The sequence below is a fragment of the Leiobunum rupestre genome, chromosome 7 (genome assembly GCF_980474605.1).
Source record: "Leiobunum rupestre chromosome 7, qqLeiRupe1.1.hap1, whole genome shotgun sequence".
Lineage (NCBI taxonomy): Eukaryota > Metazoa > Arthropoda > Arachnida > Opiliones > Sclerosomatidae > Leiobunum > Leiobunum rupestre.
In genome coordinates this window covers 3,472,263-3,495,259 of record NC_143390.1, presented here as the reverse complement: position 1 = coordinate 3,495,259, position 22,997 = coordinate 3,472,263, and the positions used below count along the sequence as shown (strand labels likewise).

Below are 22,997 nucleotides of genomic sequence, written 5' to 3'. Positions count from 1 at the left end.
AGAACTGTACCAATGCTTCAGAATATAATGGCCAGGACTCCACTTGACTATTGAAAGACTCAAAACAACTTAAACATCATAAAAGTCTTTATTACCTGAGTAGATGAATATTTACAATTAATTAGAATTTACATAATAAAGCGAGTGCGAGTCGACTTACAAATTTAATGTACCTCTTTATATAGGTAATAGTTTATGTTTTAAGTTCGTATCAACAAATAATAAGAATACTATACCAAAAACAGAGAATGGTTGCGCCCCAACCCCATTCTTGCTTATCATGATGGGCCGTCTAGCATCGCGACCTAGAGGACATATTAAAAGTAAAAATAGAAAATCTTCCTACTATACCACAAACGGAAAAGTAACGCTAGAAAAAGTTAATCTTCAGAAATTAATATAATAATAATAATAAAATAATTTTGACACAAAATGTTCAGTATCGTCTAAAGTATCAAAATAAATCGGACATGCGTGGGTGTGTTGATATTCACCCGAATCTTTGTTGAATTGCCTTTGGTTATGTAATAATGAAAATAAAAGTTTGAAGACTAAAATTTTTTTATTAAGGGTAAATTTATTTTTATAACATTTTGAGTCTTGTAAGTTAAACAGTTTTTCATAAATAATTGTTTTCTAATTAAATATCAAGATGCGGTTCTCTGGGATTCAGTTGGCACTTCTTCAAAAACATTTGATCATTACTTCGAAACCATTTGTTGGTTACTGTAATAAAGGAAAATAAGTAAGGTTAAAATTATTTATATTTAGAGTTCATCTAACCAAATTGTAAGAAATATTTTTTAAAGTAAGGTTAAAGGGCAACGCAAGTTGCCAGCACTAGGAGGTTTGAGAAACTTCTGTTGAGGAAATAGCTGAGAGAGGATGAGTGGTGTTCTGTTGTAGGTGAATTAAATTTGGTTTTTGAGGAGGTTTGAAGCAGTTATGGAAACATGTTGCCATTTTTCTATTCCAAAAATTTCATTACATAAATTGTGCATGCAGAAATTAATACTTACTTAAATATGATTTGCAAAGATAGACCAATGAGGAAATTGAGTAAAAATGTGTAAAATATTTAATCATAACATTTTGTAAATAAAAATATTTAACACATTTTAATTGGATATCCTCGCTGGTAGATTTTCGCAAATTAGTAGTCTTTTGTTATCTTTCTATTTTCCGACGTGGGAATGAAAGGATAAAACGGCCTATAACGCCCCCTTTTTTCCTGGCACTCTGCTCCTTATTTTGTCTACGTTTTGTCATTTTCTAAAGATTTCCTTATAATTTCTGAAAATAGTTTCGAATACTACTAGTTGGTAATTTAGAAAATTAATCCAATGAAAATTAGAAGGGAATAGCTTATTTTTTTCTTAAAAAAATGGTTTAAAAACCTCACTTATAATAACGATATTAATTTAAGTTTCCAAAAACCACTTAATGTAAAAAGGAACTTACTCCACTTGTGCCCCATCAGAACTGGGCATCCTCCGTGAAGTGTGTAAGAATTTCCTTCTCCGCTGGTCAACAAGTTCCACCAGAACACCGCTGCTCCCTGTTAAATAATGAACATGCGACCGTTAGTATAACTAATACTTTTGAAAACCATTTTCATAGAAATATGTAATAAAATGAAGAAAAACCCAGAGCGTTTTGGCCGTAGAAAATTTACAAATACATGTGTAGTGGCGTACGCCAACTTGAAAAGGTTATCCCTGCTTTATCTCAATATTTATTAAATCGCCGTAGTACATTTGTCGAAAAGGTTAGGAGAATTTTAGAATGTTTTTCGCAAAGACCTTTTTTCGCTTACTCAGGTGATTGAATTAGCGCGATTGTAAACAGAGATATTTTGTGGCAGACCTTAATCAATCTTGGTATTCCGGTTGAATTCGTGGATCACTTGGAAAACAATTTACGCGAATACCCTTTACCGGTACTGGTTTGGTGACGTTTCGACTGGATTTATTCGTTCAAATGTTGGTCTGAAGCAGGGATGCCCAATGTATCCTTTGCTTTTGGCGATATATCTTCAGGCTTTTGATCAGTGGTTATCACCCTCAAGTCTGGGATTTTGTTTTCTCCACCAATAGCCTGATGTTCAGACTACCATTTGTGGTCAGTTTTTTGCTGATGCTATCTACAAGACTGCTGAGAGTTTCAGAGATCTCCAAGGACTCTTGAACATTGCTGGCGATTTTGCGTCTGGGTGTGGTTGGAGATAAATGTCATATTCTGCAGTTTAGTGGCCCAAATAATGTGATCCACCAGCCCTTGGTTGTTCAAGGTTGCGAAGTCCAATATTCTGATGGTGTATCTTTGGGTACTGGAAAGGAGTATTTGTAACTTAACGAAGACATATTAAGTACGAATACAGGTCGGCTTCAGGGCGCCATTGAACGTAAAAGTCATCACTCATATAATGCGTACATAGTCACGCGTAAACTTTGGAAGCAAGTGTTGGTTCCGAGTCTTTCTTACGCCAACGATATCTTATGCCTATAGAGAACCAATCCTACGTCGCTTGGAACAGTCCTAATTCATCGTGGGCAAGGCTGCTGTTGGCAGAAATTTTCTCACCACGAAAGCCGCAATTAAAGGGGAACTTGCTTGGTAAAATTTCGTGGAGCAGGAGGTTCGTAATAAGCTTTCATACTCGGGACGACTCGTGAAGATGCAAAAAGATCGAGTAGCTGGAAATGTCTTCCGGTATGTGAGAGTGACAGGTCATTGTATCCGGTGGTGTAGGATAATCCAATTCGTTAATCGTATGTATGGCATTGGGTCACGGTCACGAGGAGAGGAATCTTCTACCAAATAGTGGACTCTAATTATCGAAAAGGCTGTAAAATAGAATGCCCACAAACAATGGCGTCAAGATGTTGTGTATAATAATAATAATAATATATATATTAAACTTATTATTTACCATGGTGAATATTAGTAGAAATTATGTTTAATTCAGAGAAAACGGCATGGTATTAGAAGATAAAACTTATTTTATACAAGACGTTTCGAGCCGAGGCTCTTCTTCTAATAATAATAATAGTTGTTTATTTCGTGTAAATAAACAGTACATCAATGGTGACCGACAAGTATTTACACGGGTTTAAGTATGATTCCAACGATAGACCGAGTCACCTTTCTATTTCAAGCAAGAACAGGTGCCTTCCGAAAGCGACGACGTTGAGCGAAATTTGTGGTGATGATCCGAAATGTCCTCTATGTGGTGTACTGCGCGAGGATATTGCGCACATTCTGGTCGAGTGTACCAGTTTCCTCTCTGTTCGATAGACTTACACCTATGCTGAGGAGCTTGACCGATCGGATGAGCGTGTTGCCTACCTCTTGGATTTTTTTGGAACCGGTGGCGTAATGTGGGGGGACATTACAGTCACGAAGAGATTTCGGGCCCAGGGATGCATTACGAAGGTCTCTTTCATAAATATTCTACTAGCCCTTCCTTGAATTTAATATTTTTATTAATTTAGTATATTTATACTAATATTTATAAGATTTTAGGAAGAATAAAAGACGTCGTTACATTTGCATATATATATTTTAAAAGGTTTTTTTTTATATAAAATCTTTTTTACAATATTTACATAGTCTGACCGGTTTCGTTGGGCTTAGCCCTTCATCGTAGAGAAAGTAGAACTGGGCGAAAACGTCATGTATAAATTTTAAGAAACTTTCATGAAAAAGTATGGTTTTTAAGTAGTTATCTCAAACCTTTTTAGATTTCTTCAATGTCACATTTTATTAGAATTTCAGCTTTATGATGCTGCCCGCGCATACGGCTTTTACCGTGTGCTGCTTATTCAGTACTGCAGGGTCCTATTTTAATGCTAACTTTCATACCGGACCTTTGATCGACACTGACACGCTCGGCCAGCTCCCAATACAGCGATACAAAAATTGGCAAATAGTCATCATTTTCGATTCTTAGGAGTCCTACTAAAGGTTTTAGTAAGGTACCTAAGTGTCGAAAATTATACAGCAAGTCATTTTTAAATTCCTTTTTTTTGCGTACGAGATATAAATGAATTAAAAGTATTTGCGTTTGAAGCATACAGGTTCTTATTCACCTCACGCTGGATAGTATTTCATCCTTACTAGTCAATACAGCGTGAGGTTGAGGGCGTTCTTACCCCATCTATTGGCAATCGCCAGTACTAAACAAGGAGTGGGTGTTTTTGGGTTTCATGGATCAGTTTTTCGCTTTCTAATGGTGGCCAGTGTTAACTTAATTGCGTACACCGAAAGTTCTTTGAGATCGTGCTATGTACGTACTTTAACGGGCTTAACTGCAACACCGATTGTAGGAAATACAGTGTATCCTCCCGCAATTACGTCTGAAATCTATAAAAAATATGTTTTATTAATACCTTAGCAAGTACTTATTCGACATCTTCGCCATTATAATACAGGTTGTATAAGCAAGAAGATACATACGATTACTGAGAATATATTAATTTATTTAGCGGGGTCGTGGATATCATATTTGAAACAGTGTCGACATTTTAAGTCCTATATTACACTCGCTTTAAATTGAGTAAAACCCTAGTAGGGAATGTCATGATTTCGTCGATAGTTACTCGTGTTATAACTTCTATGTAATTATCAAAGGTTTTGGGCTCCAAAATCTCAGTGATTTTTTTAAATTTCCTTGTTCGATTAGGAAACACCACGAAAGCCCTTGAACTCTGCTTTCTAGATATTGATAAACCTTGAAACTACCATGATTGCCCTTCATCTTCTGTTTAAATTAGTAGCCGCCACGTTTTGGTGCGAAACAAATTCTATACCTTCTCTGTTATTTTTAGTTTTTAATTTTTAAGGCAGAGCTTAACGATGGAAATTGCAACATAATAGCCAAGTTGGCGGTTTTCGGTAAAGAGTTTGGTTACATCCATTAAGGTCACATTTACAACATTGTTTGTTCGTTCAAGGATGTCTCTTTTGTCTCTTCTTAAATAATTATCAATTTAATTTTAATTTTTTACAATTTTGACTGTTCTACATAGTACAATAAAATATTAAATTTGAATTCGTGTTTAAGATAACTTTAATTAAAGTTATACGAACTCAATAAAAAGTTACGATCGATACGCTACTATATGGAATCACTGTTAGTAAAAATTTCCATTTGATATAGCTAGCGGTCATATAAAGTAGACTTAAGTGCTCAGTAATATGAAAATGTTTTTACGTAATACATCAAAGTCGCAATTCTGTCTCCTCCTAATCGACAGGGATTATTCTCGCAATTCTGAAATTTAAATACACTGTACGTTTAATATTCTCATATTTAACATCGACCTTAAACGTTTAGTAAAAAAAATTACCTTGATAGTACCGTCGGAGTCTTGTAAGAAATCCGTATGATAAACATAATGACCTCCAACTGCGTAGTTTGCGACCTGAAAAAGTTCTGTATGAATTTACTTAAAGACTAATATACTTGAGCGGGGTCATATATTTGTGGGGCCATTGTGACGTATTTTACTCTCCCTTAACTATAACGTTAGCTCGCGGGTTTTCCGTTGTTGAAAACTTTCTCCGCCGGGAAGGAGGTTTCACCTGATTTTGCAATACCCTTCGTTTGGGTTAAAGCCTCCGACCCGAGCGAGAGTATTGAGAAAATCGCCGATCGGGTAAGACAACATGTCTTAGGAGCTTCAAGTAGTTTTTGTGCGCGTCGTAACGTAGTGTGGACCGAGTTTTTCGGCCGGTTGACGTTGGAACGCCATGGACCTTTATCGTTTGTAAATATATTCTTTCCATTGTACATAATAATTTGTTTGTGTATATTTTTAATTGTGGCCTGACCAGCCTATTAATTTTTATTATAATTAATTAAATACTTCGATAACCATTTATTTTATTTCTTCAATGTAACAATTTAAATTTAATCATTATTATATAACCTTCACCTCTAGACAACGAAACCAATAATTTAACTTCCCTAATAACATTTAATTATAATTCCACATGTATACAGGGTCTTTTTTTTTGCTCGGAAAAGTGTTTTTTTTTTCAAAAACTATTTATAGTACCGATTTCAAATTTGGAAGGTCAATTCTCTATACCGGGGGACATCAGTTTGAGAAATTTGAGCGTTTTCGGTAATGTTTTTCACCAATTTTGAAAAATTATTTTTCGACCACTAGGTGCGAGATAAAAAATTTCTATTATAAAGTTGTAGGCCGTCATCGAAAACCCTTAAAAATTGTTCACTCGACGAAAAACAATTTATTTATCAGTGAAAATTCGAGCTTGAAAAATTTACAAGTTGGTGAAGCCAAATTACGATAATTGAAACCGAATTACCTAATCCAGTTGAAACTTTGTTTAAAAAAACGACCGGATTTAAAAAACACGAGGCTATAGGTCAATCCTAAACATGCATTGGGTATTTAAAGGAAAACTTTGGGAGATTATTATCAGTGTTTGATAATATTTCGAACAATGCCTCGTTATTCAGTAGCTGAGCGTACCGAGATAGTTGCCATTTACTATGGAGAAGCAGCGCAAAACCTTAGAAGAGTGACTGAAATCTTCGCAGAAAGACATCCAAATGGAGCACCATCTGTAAATACAGTAAGACGAGCAATTCACCATTTCAATCAATTTGGTAACTTGCAACCTAGGTTTCGCGGATTGGGTCAACCGGATTTAGACTTCGAGAACAATGTACTCGCGTACTTTGTGGCATATCCTCGTCACAGTTGCGCTAACGCCGCTGCTGATTTGGGTTGTTCTGCAAATCGTGTGTGGAAAATTCTTCGTAAGAATCGCTATCACCCATACAGAGCTACGCTCCACCAAGGACTAATTGACGGAGACCATCAAAGACGTTATGAATTTAGCAACTGGTTACTAAATGCTGTCCAAGAAGATAGACAATTTTTGCGCCATGTTTTGTTCTCCGACGAAGCGTCATTTTCTAGAGATGGGCCCTTTAATCATCTAAACAGCCATCTTTGGTCTGACATCAACCCACATTGGGGTTTTGAATATCATCACCAGGTTCAATTTGAACGGGTCAATGTTTGGGTTGGACTTGTTGGAAACCGTTTGATTGGTCCCTTTTTCCTGCCGACGAACCTCAACGGCCAAAGGTATTTACATTTTCTACAGAACGAACTGAGTGACGCAATCGACGACCTTCCATTGGCTGAAAGACGTCAGTTGTGGTTTCAGCAAGATGGCGCCTCTCCGCATTTTTCCCGGCAAGTAACTGAGCACCTCAACAACGAGTTTCCTGAAAGGTGGATAGGGAGAAATGGTCCAGTGCATTGGCCAGCAAGGTCACCTGACCTAACACCGCTGGATTATTTTCTCTGGGGATTCGTTAAAGCAAAGGTATACGCCACGCCCATTGAAACTAGGGAGGAACTCATTAGACGAATAATCAGTGCTTGCCGAGACGTCACACCAGAAATGGTAGAGAAAGCGTTTGAGAACTTAATTGTCCGCGCACAAACCTGTGTTGCAGCCAATGGTGATATTATTGAAAATGTTTTGTAAAAATTTATGTGAATAAAATATCTGCATTTAAAAACCAAACGTGTACATTTTTTCAAGTGTGAAAACTCTACGTTTGTATTAGACTTGTTCCCTTTTCAATTATCGTTTCAAACAATCGTAATTTGGCTTCACCAACTTGTAAATTTTTCAAGCTCGAATTTTCACTGATAAATAAGTTGTTTTTCGTCGAGTGAACAATTTTTAAGGGTTTTCGATGACGGCCTACAACTTTATAATAGAAATTTTTTATCTCGCACCTAGTGGTCGAAAAATAATTTTTCAAAATTGGTGAAAAACATTACCGAAAACGCTCAAATTTCTCAAACTGATGTCCCCCGGTATAGAAAATTGACCTTCCAAATTTGAAATCGGTACTATAAATAGTTTTTGAAAAAAAACACTTTTCCGAGCAAAAAAAAAGACCCTGTATATAAAAATTGTTACACCATTCGAAGTGTTACGAGGGTGAAGGGGTCGCACTTTTGCGTAATGTAATTTGTGAGCAACCTCTCCCTTTTAGAAAGAAGGTATGAACCTCTAAATCGTTTATATTAAGTCTTGATCATAATACAGTTTAGTTCAAAATATAGTAGCCACATCAAAAATGAAGAACTTTTGAGAGTTATTTTGATTTATCCACTTAGACTATGTTGCGCAAATGGGCAATCTCGACCTTCAAAATGGTGGCCTCAATTTCCAAAATGTGTATCTCTAAAATATACTCAAATCTTAAAAATAACTGCTGTGAACTGGGTAATTAAAAATGGCGATCTTTTAATTGGAAATTTGGGCTTAAGGTCAGTTATACGACAATTTTTTTGAAAGATTTTATTGATTATGCTGATTCCTGGTTGAAAATTTGCCGGCCGTGTTTATGTAGTTGTGGACGACTATTTCGAGTAAGATCCATATAGTGCGTCAATTAGTCGTACGAATATTTGGAGAATGAACACTTTGGGTTAGCCGACTATTTGGAGAATGGCTATTTAAGTATTGCGTTGAACGATGTTTTGGTGTATTGCTTTACGGGGAATACCATACTTGGCATTATGACTATGATAAGTGTCAGGAATCCATAACTTTACTTGGAATGATTATCGCGGCATATTTTGGTCTCGATGTGGCTGACGGTTTTTGGCATCACTATGATAACTTAACAAACAACTACGTGAGAGGGGAGCGCGTGCAGAGTTAATTTTTTCTCTAGTAGGTGGGGCCAAAGCCGTCAGAGTGATCTTACCATACGCGATACGGCAGGATTAGCATTCCAAGTAGAGGAATGGATTCCTGTTAGTGTTGATAGTGAACACTTTGCTGTACATTGAATTTGCATTACATCATTGTTACAATATAATAAAATGAACACTTCCAATAATCGAACCCCTAAATGTGGTTTTCAACGGAAGACGTTGAACACTTAAAAGTTGCTTTGAACTAAATATCGCCACCCAAAAGACGCATTCTCGAATGATTCATTTCCCAGACAGTTGTCCGTCCAACTATTATATTATATTGTGGTATACTCGTTTAAACCATCTAAAGCCAACAATTGTAATGTATTGTTAAGATATAAAACACTTAAAGGAGAACTGTCACCAAACCAAAATGTACGAAGTTTTTTTACATAATTATGTCCCTGAAATTTTATAGTTATTGGAAAAGTATTTAAAAAGTTACGCTACTTTTTCCGCAACCTACATCAAACGGCTTCAAAAATTTCAGAAATCGCGGTTTAACCTACGTGCAGCGCCAAAAGAATGTAGCGGCAAAAATTTGAGAAAGGGCGACGTGTAACGCATATTAAAAACACGATTAACTACAATCTACCAATATAACTGGGTTAAAAATACAAGGAGAATGTCGTAGCAGACGACAATTCCGACTGAAAAACGATAAAACCTGGGAAAAATATTTCGTTCACGAGATGGCGCTGCAGGTAGGTTCAACCAATCGGTTCTGAGATTCTCGAGTCGGGGGAGGATAAAACACGAAATTTGATTGCTTATAATGAATCAAATACTGGAAATATTTACATGAAATTTTTGTATAACCATTTTCTAACGTCCTCTATCCATTTAAATGGTTTTTAACCAATTTTAGGGTGGTGACAGTTCTCCTTTAAAAAAAGGGAAAAGTGCTTCAAATAGGAACCTTCAAGTAAGAAAAATGTATTATATCATACCTGATAGTCTTCAGATGAATTTAACCCATATGCTGGGTTGATACCCAAAATCATTTCTGACTTACGGCTTATGCCATGCATGATCGGACTTGCTCCTGAAGTCAACCACGCACTGCAATAAATAATAAAACTACTGATGTTTCTGTGATTTCTACTCATTTCAATTAGTATTTTTTCTGTCATTTCCACCAGAAAAGTATAATATTTCGCTATAGTTATTTGCGTGAAACATGAAACTTCAAAGGCTCCCGCTGACTTTTTGGAAGAAAACATAGTGTGGGGCGAAATTGATTATATAGCGAGTTTCTAAAACTATGGAATCGGAAAAATGACTGATTAGTTAGTACACATATTCATATACCGTAAAATTTTAACATTTAACATGGTTTGGAAAAGAAATACGAGTGGTTAATTCGAACCCATGGAATTTTAGTCGAGCCTGCGAAGGTAAATTTTTCATGTAAGAGATTTATTATAAACATCTGTTTCTACTCATGCATAATTTTTCTCTGATTTTTACCTCTCCGTGGGTGGAGGGGTTATACAACCACCGTGTCTGTCTGTCTGTCTGTCTGTGGGTCTGTCTGTCTGAGCTGCGAACGCGCTCGCATTTTCGGAGAAAAGTGTAATCGCTGCGTACGCAGTTTCTTAGAATCAGGGAAAACGTTTTTCCAAAAAACGCCCTCTTTTTGCCATTGGGTGTAGTATAATATTTTCTTAGGCTGAGATTCGAACCCGAGCCCTCCTGTACGACTGGTGAGCGTTCTACCGCAGAACCACGGATACAGTTACGCTTCATTGAAAATTAAAAACTCCGAGGAGAGGTATATTTTGGCTTGCCAACTTGTTACTCATTATTTTTCTGTGATTCATCATTTCCATTTTCTGTGCGGAGCCTACGTTATTAACAAGGCCTGTGCACGCGTCGGTTCCGATTTTTATTTTCGACGTTTTTATTTCGCCAATATTTACCACTAGTGGTGCTCTTCGTTGTCACGGGATTTGAATTTTCGGAATTTCGCGGGTTTTGTGGCGGGCAACCCAACGTTGCAGGGTGATTTTAGTCAACAGGTTAGCAGCTCGGCCCAGTGTGTGGATGGATTAGTGGTGTTGCTAATTTTTATAAAAGGTAAGATATTATTTAAAATATTACGGTGTAAGAAATTTTACTATTCTTTAATTAGTTTTAAATATATCATTGTTTTATAAACCTATGAACTTCCAAAAGGAATTTTTATAAAATTCAGCCAAGTCCTATGTTTTCAGTATATCGTAAACAGACTTATTTGAATATATTTTTTCAGTAAATCGTTTAAAATTGGTATTATATTTTCATTTTTAATTTTAGATTACAAAATGGTAATCTGCCTTGTTACATCCTGTAATGAAAGCAACAGAGTGCGAAAAGGTAAGAAAAGGGACACAAGTGAAGGGCGAGAATGCCTCTCTTTCCATGCAGTTCCTAGAGAAAGTTCTACAAGAAAAGCACCACTTCATGCTCTCATAGCAGAGCAGGACAATGGAGGCTTAAAATACCGAAGCCAGATGTTAATTTGCTTACTCAGTTTGGTTCTTGACTTTGTTAAATCATCCCTCCATTTGTGCCCAAGAAATCAGGTTCTAGAATCATATGTTATGGTAATTTGACCATATTTTTCTAAACCCCTAGCGTGTGATTGTGGAGAAAATTTTATCCCTAAAATTTTGCTAGAAACATTTCTACGACAAATCACGCTATTGATGCCTCCGATAGAAATGAAGTTAAAAAAAATTAATATCAAACCTTTGTCAAGAAAGGTTTTAAAAGTTTAACTGTGATATTAATATCCTGCAAGTTAACTTATTTAACTGTGATAGTAATGTTCTTAAAGTTCACTAATTTAACTGTGATATCAATATCCTGCAATTTCACTAATTTCACTGTGATAGTAATATCCGAAATGCTCACTAATTTAACTGTGATAGTAAAAGAAGTTAAATAATTTTATTCTGCTCATAATATCCTAGAAATTTATTTTATTCTGCTCATAATATCCTAAAGTTTAAGTAATTATAATATCTCTACAGTGAAGTTAAATATTTAAATGTGCAGTGCCTTAAATAACCAAACAGTCCAAACTGTGCCCAAACATTCTAGACTGTGAAATTAAGATCTCATGTTTTAATAAAAATTATTTTAGTATCTATTTTTCTTAATTAATTTATATGTTAATTCAAAAATTATCTTATAACTTGTGTTGAAAGTTATTTTTCTCGGTTTAAAAAGTGCCGGGAAAAAAAACATGGAACTCTCGAGCGCGCGAAAATTCGAAATAACAAAAATAATCAACAAGGAAGAGCGCCACCTATCGGTCTATATCGCGTAAGCCGCTGGCTTGTGTCACCCTCTCGCTACTAGGCGTGCACAGGCCTTGTTAATAACGTAGGCTCCGTTCTGTGATTCACCATTCCCATTTTTCTGTGATTTCTACTCGTTCCCATTTTTTCTGTGATTTTTATTCGCTCTTAATTTCTTGTCATTTCTACTCAATTTCATTATTTGTGATTTTTATTCGTTCTTAATTTTTTCTGTGATTTCTACTCAATTACATTTTTTTGTGATTTGTTTTCGTTCTTAATTTTGTGATATCTACTCCATCTCATTTTATCCGTGATTTTTATTCGTTCTTGTTATTTTCAGTGATTTATATTTATTTTGAGATTTCAAATGAATATTGATTTCCTAATGCAAATTCCTGTTATTTCCATATTGGTCGTATACGTATTTACTTGTGTGACTTACACATGATTCGAAAATTTATATAGTTTTGTGATAATCCATAAATGATTTCCTATAAATGTTTAAACACTATCAGCATTTGCGTAATTCGTTTCAGTTTAAAAAATATTGTTCCGGTTGGTCACGCAAAAAGCGTGAATACCATTTTCTCATCAATAAATAATCCATATTTTTTGCAGTGAATTTGAAATTGTTAAATTAAACGGGATTCAATTATTAAGATGGTCATAATTATATTTTTTCAAAAATAATAATTTTTGTGTAGTAAAACTGGATATTTCAGGTTTGATTCGGATTTGTCTAAAATAATGTTAATTTCCGTTTAAATGTCTTACGAATTGTAACAAGTGTTTAGTGAATGAGTTAGTTACATACTTGTGGCTGGTTCTTTGTGACCCTGAATTACTCGTTCCAGTTGGATTATAAAGCAAAGACCGGCTCATCTGCGGAAATGTAAGACGTATATTATCATTTTAATATCAGTTGGAAAACCTAAAATGTTTGGGTTTCACATTAAGACGAAAATGACAAATAAAGTCTTGGTGTTACGTCAATGAGTTGTTATTCTTTGGGTGGATTATATTACCCCTTAAAAACGTTCCAAGTAACTATTTGATAACTGATAAGAGTGATAAAATACGCGAACCGGTAGAAAAGTCCATAATGAAATGGCACAAAAAAGCTAAACACTAAACAAATTTTTAAAACTTACAAATAGGCATAACTCTCACCAAAAGGTCTTCTAGTAAACAAAGACGCGAATCTCGGACCAAATTGACCTTCGAGTAAAAATCTAAATAAAATAACCCGAAATTCGAACGGTAGACCGGTTTCGTCCTATTTGGAACCCATCAGTACCGTGCGGGAAATCTGGCTTGCGGCTATTACACCAAAAAGAGAAACTAAGCCTAAACATAAAAAATTTCAAAACATGTTGCATAGCAACGGAGTGGTTTTTTACTCTTAGATCTATTTGGTCGGAGATTCGCGTCTTTGTGTTTGCTCGAAGACCCATTGGTGGATCTTAAAATTAATTTTGTGCTGAAGATACGCCGCCATGTTAGGGTATAAAAGCAGGCAAATAAGCTTTATATACCTCACAATGTAAGGGTACTGTCACGAGCAAAAACGTAATTTTGAAACGGTCAATTGGTACGAGTTTGTAAGTTTTTAAAAAAATTTACAATTTTCTTTTGGGGGTAGCTTTTTGTCCCATTTTATTATGGACTATACTACAGGTTCGCACATTTTAACACTATTTGCAATGCAGTCCATAGGTGGTTCTTATCAACTTAACATATGATAACTTAGTATTGTTTCTTTCTGATGTTTCACTTTCGAATTAAGTAGTGCCCCATTTATAAACTATAATTCCTTTTTAACACAACGCGCTGAAGTCTAATGTTTGTATATAGTTTTTAACGTTAACGCTGTTTTCATTACTGTATTTATATTCAGTTCGCTCAGTTCAGTTCACCTGGTTCTAATCAGTTTTTCGTTTTCTTATTATATCATAATAATAAATTAATCAGTTTATTTAAATATATTGATTGCTTGGATTTTTCATCACACTTTGCTGGTGTTAAAGTGAAATTTCAACAAATCCTACCTTGAGGTATATGGCTGCCAATAAACGCTATGGATTTTTTTTAAATAACTGCCAAAAGTATAGTAAAACCTTATTTTTTCTTAAATCTTCATTGACTGCCAAGCGAGATCAATCATTTCAAATCACAGTACCAATTGCCAACAGATAGCGCTAAACCCATGCCTCGAAAATGAGCAGGATTTTTCAAATGCATTTTGGTAATGCAAAATGCCAAATTCCTTTTTTTTTTTGCATTTTTAGTTAGAAAAAGTATTTGGCATTTTGTATTTCGAGTTATGCATAAAGAATTTGGCATTTTGAACCACCCTGAAAATGAGCTCGGGAAAGAACGGGACTTTCATGAAATGGAATTAGCATTTGAACTAGTGTAGTTGGAGACGAGTTACTCGCCTTGGGAATCGATAATGATCGAAGCTCATTCATTTCTTTTTCGCTGATGATGTCGTACAGCATCGCGACATAAGGGTTGTTTGACAAAATCTCCATTTTAAGCGGTTGAAGTCGGTAATACGGATGATGGCCCTCAAAATATCGACAGAAAAGTTGGCTTTCTTCTTCTATTGTCTAAATTAATAGAAATATAAACATTGGCGTAAGTAACATAACTTTGACACCAAACAATTTTGGATAATGATATCACGTCACGCTGAAATATCTATTTTAATTTAAGTTTGAAGAAAAGGGAAGGTAATTTGTTTGTATATTATTATCTATAACAGGGGTATCTAAGTAAATCATCTTCAGTGAATGGAGATTTCAACATTGAAAATCGTAATCTCGTCTTCGATAAATTGTAGTAAAAACGCGAACAAGTACTGAGACCAAAGAAGTGGGGGAGAAAACTAAGCTTTAATGGAGAAAAAGGTGCGGTACTTCAGCCGATAGGCCTTCAAGGCGAAAAAATTAATTAAGACTAACCGACAAAGAGATTTGAAAATGATTAAAAAAATAAAGACGCGAGGCGCGAGACGTTAACACGCGACAAGAAAAAGGGAATACAAACACGCGACAACAAGTGGGGAGAAAAAACTACAAAAGCTAAAATGGACTGTCATAAAAGAGGAACGTCTCAATAAGTTTGATGAACCATTAAAGGGGAAGAAAAACGAGGGGCGAGGGAACCAAACATCAAATGCTTGCGAACAAACCCCTACCCGACAACCAAAAAACCGTCCACGTTCGAAAAAGACGGCAACCGAGCAATGTCGAACGCGGGCGGGAAAAACACGAAGTCGGGTTGACCGCAAAAACACAACAATTCCCCCCCAAAAAACGAACCAACCTAGCTAAAAACTAATTTAACGTTTAACCCAGACGGAAACTCTGTGGCTAAATTAAAAATTAGGCTGTTTTCCTCAGTGCTGTGGCCTTTCTTGGGAAGATTAGTAGTTTTCATGACGCGGATGGAAACGTCATTGATGTTGTGAACGTGATTAAAATGTTGGGTGACGTGGTTCTTTGCTGGCGTCTTTCTAATGTCATTGAGAAGCTCCCTGAACCGCCTTTCAGTCTCATCGATGTAGAGCATCGAGCAGACTTTACAGCTAAGAGCGTAAACGAGATTGGACGTCGTGCAGGTAAACGACCCTTTGATCTGGAAATCCCGCTTCGGACCACGCACCAGTAGATTACCAGACACAAAGGCGCGAGGGTTACACCGCGGGCGATTGCACTTTTGGGTACCCTCGTAAGTCGCGCTGGCGTCTTGTCCCGGCAAGGAGATAGAAACAAGGATAGATCGCACGTTATTATCACGGCGGTAACAAAATCTAGGCGGATCACTGAAAATATGGCTTGTGTATGGGTCCAGCTTTAAAAGATGATAGTTTTTCCGAATAACAGTCTCGATTCGATGAATTTGCGGATGATACGTCAAGACGACGAAAGGCCTCTCAGTGGCGGGCTTCTTGGGGTGAAAGGCAAGAGCATCATCGCGTGTAACAGCATAGGCCTTGGTAGAGTAACCTCTCGCCGAAAAACAATCGCGCATTTCGATGGCCTTGTTATTGAAATTTTATTTCGTAAATATACTATTATCTTAAAACAACTGCTAAAAACAGGAGATCTCGATTTGCGCAGCCCTGATCTAGGGGCCAGCCCCTCGAGAAATCTGATGTACAGTTAAACACCAATCGATTACTCGATTTCTCAAAATAAAAATAAATATTAAAATGCCCAAAAAGATTTCTAAAACTAATCTTAGAAAATCAAAAATAATCGAAAATAATCTCAGGCAATCGAAAAAAATAATAATCCCTTAAAAACCTGGTATGCAATTTGTACATCAGTCCGTGGTCCCTCGGCCCTAATCTACTATACTTAAACTCTTTTTATGATTGTTACTAAAAGTTTAGAAATCATTATTTACCATACAATTTATCTTCGGTGCATTACCACTTTGAACCATTAAATGGTTTTCCATTTATCTATCGCCAAACATTCTTCCTACTACCAGGAAATTATATATATAAGGAACATAACTGTAGCCCTGATAATACTTATAGAAACGAGCGTGGTTTACTCGCGACCGAAAACTATCGCTACGTCCCCATTCGTTCGCCATTAAAACCTAGATTAGTAACGGCTTAAGCAGACGCTATTAGTTTTTCCTCATCATTATTCGTAAATTTAACTTTATAAATAATGATTCTCTTATTTAAATATAATTTTGGCATCGTTTGCTTATATTTTGATAAGTTTATTTAAGAAAACAAGTTCTAACAACTTTTTAATTTGTCTGTGGTCAACACTAGATCATAGGCGCCATCTAGGAGGAGCTAGAGCCATTACGCCACCTAGACTCGGCGCCTATAGTCGACATAATATAAGTTAACTTGCCGTCTAGGCAGCTATGCTCATTCCGAAGAACGTTAAAAACTGTACAAGATATTAAAGGGGCTCCAAAGCTCGGTGGTAAAAGAAAGAAAATTGATTATGCTTTTCATTCCCCCAACCCCTCACTCGGCCTTGGCAAGTTGGCAGAGGCGGGCAGAGTCAACCGTAAATTTCGCACTTTACTGACTTTACACACAATTTGCCACCGAACTTTGGAGCCCCTTTAAGTGTAATAACTTATCGGTGTTTCTTATATTCATTTTCTCGTTAGTCTATTTTCCAGCTGGTGAATTTGGTTGCCTTCATGTTTTTCCCGCGGCGTGTCGTCTTAGCGACGGTACCCAATTTGGAAAAACGAGCTATGTCTTACATTTGACTTAGTTAAAACCCCGCCTGTCTCTCGAGCCTCTTTTGCAGCACGGTGGCAATAAGTCCTTAGATACTCCAAGTGTATACATATATACTTTCCTGCTACTAATATATACGAACCCTCAATTTAACTCCCCTACAAAGCTGACTGTATCTTTCATTTCTGATATCTTCATTCCGGACTGAATCCCTTGGTTTTGGGTTGTAGATGTCGCTAGGATCTTTCTACAGAACGCAATAAAGGGTTAAATTGCAATGTGGTATATGAGCAGAATTAAGCATTTTCAGTTTCAATAGATTCACGTAGTGGTCAATGCGAGAAGTCCATAAACTGCTGGATTTTCGTCTGCTTAGTAGGTGGTGAATCACAAAACGTCTGCTTAACAGGCGATTAATCAGAAAAAGTCTGCTTAACAGGTGATTAATCACAAAAAGCATGCTTAATAAAAAGTCTGTTTAGCAAACGAAAATCTAGAAGTTCTAGAGCTTCTTGCGTGAGCCACTAAGTGGTTCTATCTAAACTGAAAAGGTTCATATCGGAAATACTAGCTTTTATTATTTGTAAATGCAATGTGAGTTGCGATGTGTAGTTTTTAATTTCCCTTTCTGATACTGGTATGGAAAAAACGTCTGTGTAGTCTTCTCGTATTGTCTTGTTCGCTGTTTCGTACCATTGTAGAGCGGAACTGTAATCTTCTCGGTCCAACAATATGTGCCCCATATATAGACAATCTCTAGCTTGGAACCAAAAATTAAGTTTAGTAAAATTAATCGCCTGACGATAGATGTAGGATCTAATTAAAAAATAAAAACTGTTGTAGCAGAATTAGGCTTAGTAGGAAAATACAGAGGTATTTCTGCAGATAGATCTTCCCGGCGAATATAAAACAAAGGTTTTATATCGCCTGGAAAACCGGGCCGCTTAAAAGCATGCTTTTGGGCCCTTTTCGGCCAGCCTAGGGTTGCCGTTTCCAACCGAAGTCAATTCGGCTTAGTTCCGTTTCGGTTCCATGTGGAACCAAACCGAAGTAGAACTGAACCTAATACTTTTCGAAAGTATTTTTTATTTTCCCCCCAACGGAGAATGGAGCTGCAGATCGGACGAATTGATCGAGTTATCTCTTGGTTCTGCTTCGACGTACTGGTTCGGGAGGGGACACGTGATTTCCTGTTCACGACTCTAGTGGAAACCCTTGAATGTTCTCCCTTTTTACACAAAATCCTAAGGATTTGTGTGTATTAGTCTCACGTACAGTGTAGCAGATGCCGATGCCGCCGTGTCGCGCATATCTCTTCAACGGTTAGGGCTAGAAGAGTCAATGATATATCGTTCGAGTGTACATATCTCGCCATTGATAGCCTTTCATAAATTTTTTAAATCGAAGCCCAAGAAGTTGGGCATTTGCCCAATTAACGGTTTTCGCTAGTTTGGCTTTGTGTGGTATATATTTTCTTAAAAATTAAGTCCGGTAACGTTAAAAATATATAATTGGATAGGTTAGGCTTCAGCGGAACTATCCCTTCGGTTAAATCAGTAAATATTAATGTTAAGTATGGTTTTCGGGGTAATTTAAGGGACCCCAATGTTCGTGGTTTTATATTTCCGCCTGAAAGTCGACATAACGTTCTTTAATTTAAGTCTTATTTTCATGAAATTTATATTTTTGAATAGCTGTGGTTTCCATATAACTTAGAATTGCAATTACGTTGCTTAATTTTAATTCTAAGTAAGGTTTTTTGGACAGCGTATACGTACCCCCTATAGACTTTACGCGAATTTCCCTCTAGCGTTTTTCAAGGCCGTTCAGAGTGCGCCGCGCTTTCAACGTATGACCAGAAGTAACAATTAAGGATGACACTGATAAACCTAGTTTTCGGCGTATGACCAGAAGTAATAAGTGTGACACTCAACGTAACAAATAAGTGTGATCAGAAGTAACAAATAAGTATGAAACTGATCGAATTAGTCTTTGTCGTATAACCAGAAAAAATAAGTGTGACACTCAACGGCTGACTAGTAGTAACATATAAGTGTTATCAGAAGTAAAAAATAAGAGTTACACTGATCGAAGGAATCTTCGATGCTTTCAAATAGCGGAAAATTTCCCGCTCGGAAAAAATAAAAAAAAGTTTTCATTCCATGATTAGTCTAATATATTGTTTGCAAATTGAAATAAAGCGGTATTTTCGCCTCATTTTTTCGAATATGAAAGTAAAACTAAACCTCTAGACTAGTTTAAACTGATTAACAATGTAACGCTATTAATGTTTTGTAGTATGTTTACTGATATTAGACATTTTATATCGATTAAAAGTTAAAAACATAAAAACCCTTAAAAGGTAATTTATGTTTCAAATTTTTATTTTTCCGATTTGCGGAAAATTTTCCGCATTTTATTTTTCATTAACATCCCTACAAGTAACAAATAAGTGTAAGTACAATTATGTGTGACCGTGGATATATATTGGTTATGATACCGGCATTGCAGGTTGCTGTGAATAGCTCAAACAAACTTAACACATTAGAAGGATTGTGTGTATTCTGACCGTCGTACGTCTTGTTAGACTAACGATTGCTCTCGTCTTTGTGTTAGAATTTTGACCACACGATGTGTTAACGAGAGAAAATTAATTGGTGAATGTGAATATTGGCCTAAATAGCATAGTCACTACTAGAACGACACTTGAGTAAATGTGGGGAAAGTGCGCCTGTATTTCCGTTGAATTTCTAAATTAGTGAAAAATGATATCCAGTGCCGGATTAAGGACTAGGCCTATGGGCCCCCACTAACAGAATGCCCCCACCCCTGAGGAAATCAATAGATTTTTCACTGATGCGGTTTAAGATAAAACATATCAAGCTTGTTGCTTTTTTATTTGAAAAATCATTATTCTCATGACATAAGCTTAGCTTCGGAACATGCGAGTGTTTAGTTTTTATGCTTTCCTTACTTAGGCGTCACCAAAATCTACCCAGGACCCCACTTTCAGTAAATCCGGTACTAATGACATGTATTTGTACGATTTGTAGTGTTGATATAACGGAGGGCCACATTGCGGTGTACGTACACATATCAATTTATTATTATGGCTTTTACTGAATTGACCTCGAAAATATTTTAAATTGGAATTTGAGCACTGCTGTCTTACACAGTATAAATCTTTCGGTAAATTAAACGTAACTCTCAAAAATAATTAAATTGACGAGAGTCAACATTAGTCAAGAAAATGAGAACTACAGAACACGCGAAGAATTAAAAAGACGCGATACTTCAGCCGATGTGGAACTCCCAGGCGATATACATGTATTTCTCAAACTAAGAACTACCATAGACAGCATGAGATATAAAAATAATAAATAAAGAATTTAAATAAAAGAAATATAAGAAAAGATTTTACTTCTAAGCCTAAATTTAAAATCTTGAACACGAATTTTACGGAAAGATTAGGAACAATAATTACAAGTCATGCGTTCTGAGCTTCCTTTGAAGTCGATTACTTCGTTGCGAAAATGCCCCCGAGCGAATGACTCGGTCTCGAGATTGTAGATTTTCTCCAGGTTGATGAGGCTTCCAGCGGCTCCCTCGAGATCCGGGTCCGAAGGAAGCTCTTCTTCGCGTCGCAGTTTCACGATGTTTTCCAACAAATCTATCAATCAATCAATATATTTAAAAATAAAAACTAAATACATCTTTAACAGTGAATTATCCTTATACCTATACTTTTTTGTTAATCGCATTAAACATGTAACTTAGCAAAGTTCCTTCAGTAACATTCTAAAACTGTTATATCGGGAAAGCATGGTTTATAAATAAGTAAGGCCGTTGCTCCTTAATTAACTCGATTATTCGTTTGTAAATAGTCTGTGTCTATTTACCTTCGACTTTCAGTGGTAAATTGAGAATCCTTGGAAGTCCAGGGTAAAAAGACACCGATAATAAATAAATATGTATATGCAATTAAATTTTTATATTTATTAATGATTTTTAATTTAAATCGAAACACTGTATTCAGTTTCCTACAATTATTTTAAGCGCTAACTAACAATTATCATTTAAATGGACATAAACGTTACAAATAAGGGAGTAAGATGTCGTCCCTTTTTTGCAACTTACCAAATACATCGTCGGAACTGGCCAGGATATTTTCAATTGTAGTAATATCCGCACTAGTTCGTCTTATCAACAAAAAGTTGTTTATCGGATTGCGCGTAAAACGTTCGTCATTCTCCATTACAGTTTTGCGCATTTGGTGGTAGCGATTGACGTACCTGTTGATGACCGTGTAAGAAGGTTTTACTATTGATAAATAAATACATTTTTAATAACTATATGACGTACAATATACAAAACGACCAATGATTCAGGGAAAGTAAGCTATTATAAGGGATAAGTTATAACGGCAGTACATAAACCAAAGTTATTGGATAAGATTAGCGACGATTTCCTAATGCGCTCACATCTTTTGTTACGAGAGGAAGAGTAGGGCCAGCCTCAGAACTGAGCTCATCCCCTTTCTTGTTAGTAAAAAGTCCGCTTAAAAATTGAAACGTAATCGTAAATCGGATTCCTGGGTTCGTGCATTTATACTTACTATAATGTTAATGGTTTTTTGCTTCAAACATGTAGCGTTGCAACTTAACACTTATTTTAAGTTTCGTGTCAGACGAAAATAGTGCAGGAGACATATGTCATCTTTCTGCTTAATTCAAGCAGACACATTACCATTTTCATTCCATTACCGTTGAATCTCATCCTTTCCGTTCAGTAATTTTCAATTAGGAACGATTCCAATTTCCATTTTATGTATTGTTTCATATTCCGCCTCATCAACAATTAACTTTTTTGGCTCAAAGTAGTCACGATATTTCTCAATATCATCCATAATGCAAAGATTTTGATAACGAACGGATTACGTTGATAATATTATAAATATTATATTAAGAATTTTAACTTTCGTTTTCGGGGGAAACGCGTAGGCGAACCATGAAGAGAAAACACTGCACCAAATTAAGTTACAACGTATACATTCTCCCTTGCGCGTTTTGAAGCGCGAGCTTAACCTATCTTTAGATCGCCCAATGGAACATAAAGCACGTACTTTTTAAATATATAATATTTTAGCGAAAATTTCTGACAGAATGAATGAATCATAGAATTTAAATAATCTTTAACAGCCAAAACCACGTAATACATGTTACGTGGTGTTCGTTGCTAGTCGAACATCTTAATAATCTAACTATTCATCCAGGATATAATCCAGGTTTATTTCCAAACTAATCGATTACCTTTCAATGTAGGCAAGTTTCTCTAAAGTGATTTTCAAATATTCCTCGAGAATTTCGACAACTATCTTTTCAGTGTCTAACAACTTGTCCATTTTCTTAATAGAGGTGTGAAAGCTTTGACCATTCACCGCACCGAAGGTCCAGACAGACAGTGGCACCCAAAACACTTTCATAAAAATCATTCTGAAATTTAGATATTTTAAGTATTGTAGATCCATGAAACGAAAGTTATTTTTGTATGTTTATATTCCATTCATGCCCAGATTTTTCACTTTATTATACCGAAAAATAATTAATTGGTTATCTTTAAGGGTTTGATAGTTAATTAAATTAAAACCGTACTTAGAATAGCTTTTAATAAAGTGATGGGCGAGGGTTTCCTATAGAATTATTCATAGTT

The 22,997-nt window shown here is 35.9% G+C and overlaps 1 protein-coding gene across 4 annotated transcripts; it reads right to left on the bottom strand.

Annotated features, from left to right (window-relative positions):
• Positions 1–605: 605 nt before the first annotated feature.
• Positions 606–22,737, bottom strand: LOC149933917 (prolyl 4-hydroxylase subunit alpha-1-like). 4 transcript variants are annotated; one of them, XM_090153315.1, is made up of 13 exons: positions 22,598–22,733; positions 21,426–21,580; positions 20,773–20,958; positions 17,861–18,048; positions 17,431–17,535; positions 14,497–14,670; positions 12,873–12,940; positions 9,719–9,830; positions 5,352–5,426; positions 5,216–5,275; positions 4,297–4,365; positions 1,462–1,558; positions 606–726 (listed from the first exon to the last, which is right to left on the bottom strand). In XM_090153315.1, the coding sequence occupies exons 1-13, from the start codon at positions 22,687–22,689 to the stop codon at positions 641–643; spliced, it is 1,467 nt and encodes a 488-aa protein (XP_090009441.1). In that variant the 5' UTR covers positions 22,690–22,733; the 3' UTR covers positions 606–640. The 4 variants fall into 4 exon arrangements, 3 of the variants coding, with proteins under 3 accessions (XP_090009441.1, XP_090009443.1, XP_090009442.1); XM_090153316.1 differs by lacking the exon at positions 606–726 and adding an exon at positions 1,135–1,293 and having other exon boundaries at positions 22,598–22,736; XM_090153317.1 differs by lacking the exon at positions 14,497–14,670 and having other exon boundaries at positions 22,598–22,734.
• Positions 22,738–22,997: the final 260 nt, after the last annotated feature.

Coding starts and splice junctions, on each gene's coding strand:
- LOC149933917 (XM_090153315.1), bottom strand. CDS start 22,689: ATGGACAAGTTGTTAGACACTGAAAAGATAGTTGTCGAAATTCTCGAG. Junction 20,959..21,425: donor CAGTTCCGACGATGTATTTG/GTAAGTTGCAAA, acceptor ATTGATTGATAG/ATTTGTTGGAAAACATCGTG. Junction 14,671..17,430: donor GTAGGGGAGTTAAATTGAGG/GTTCGTATATAT, acceptor CTATTAATTTAG/ACAATAGAAGAAGAAAGCCA.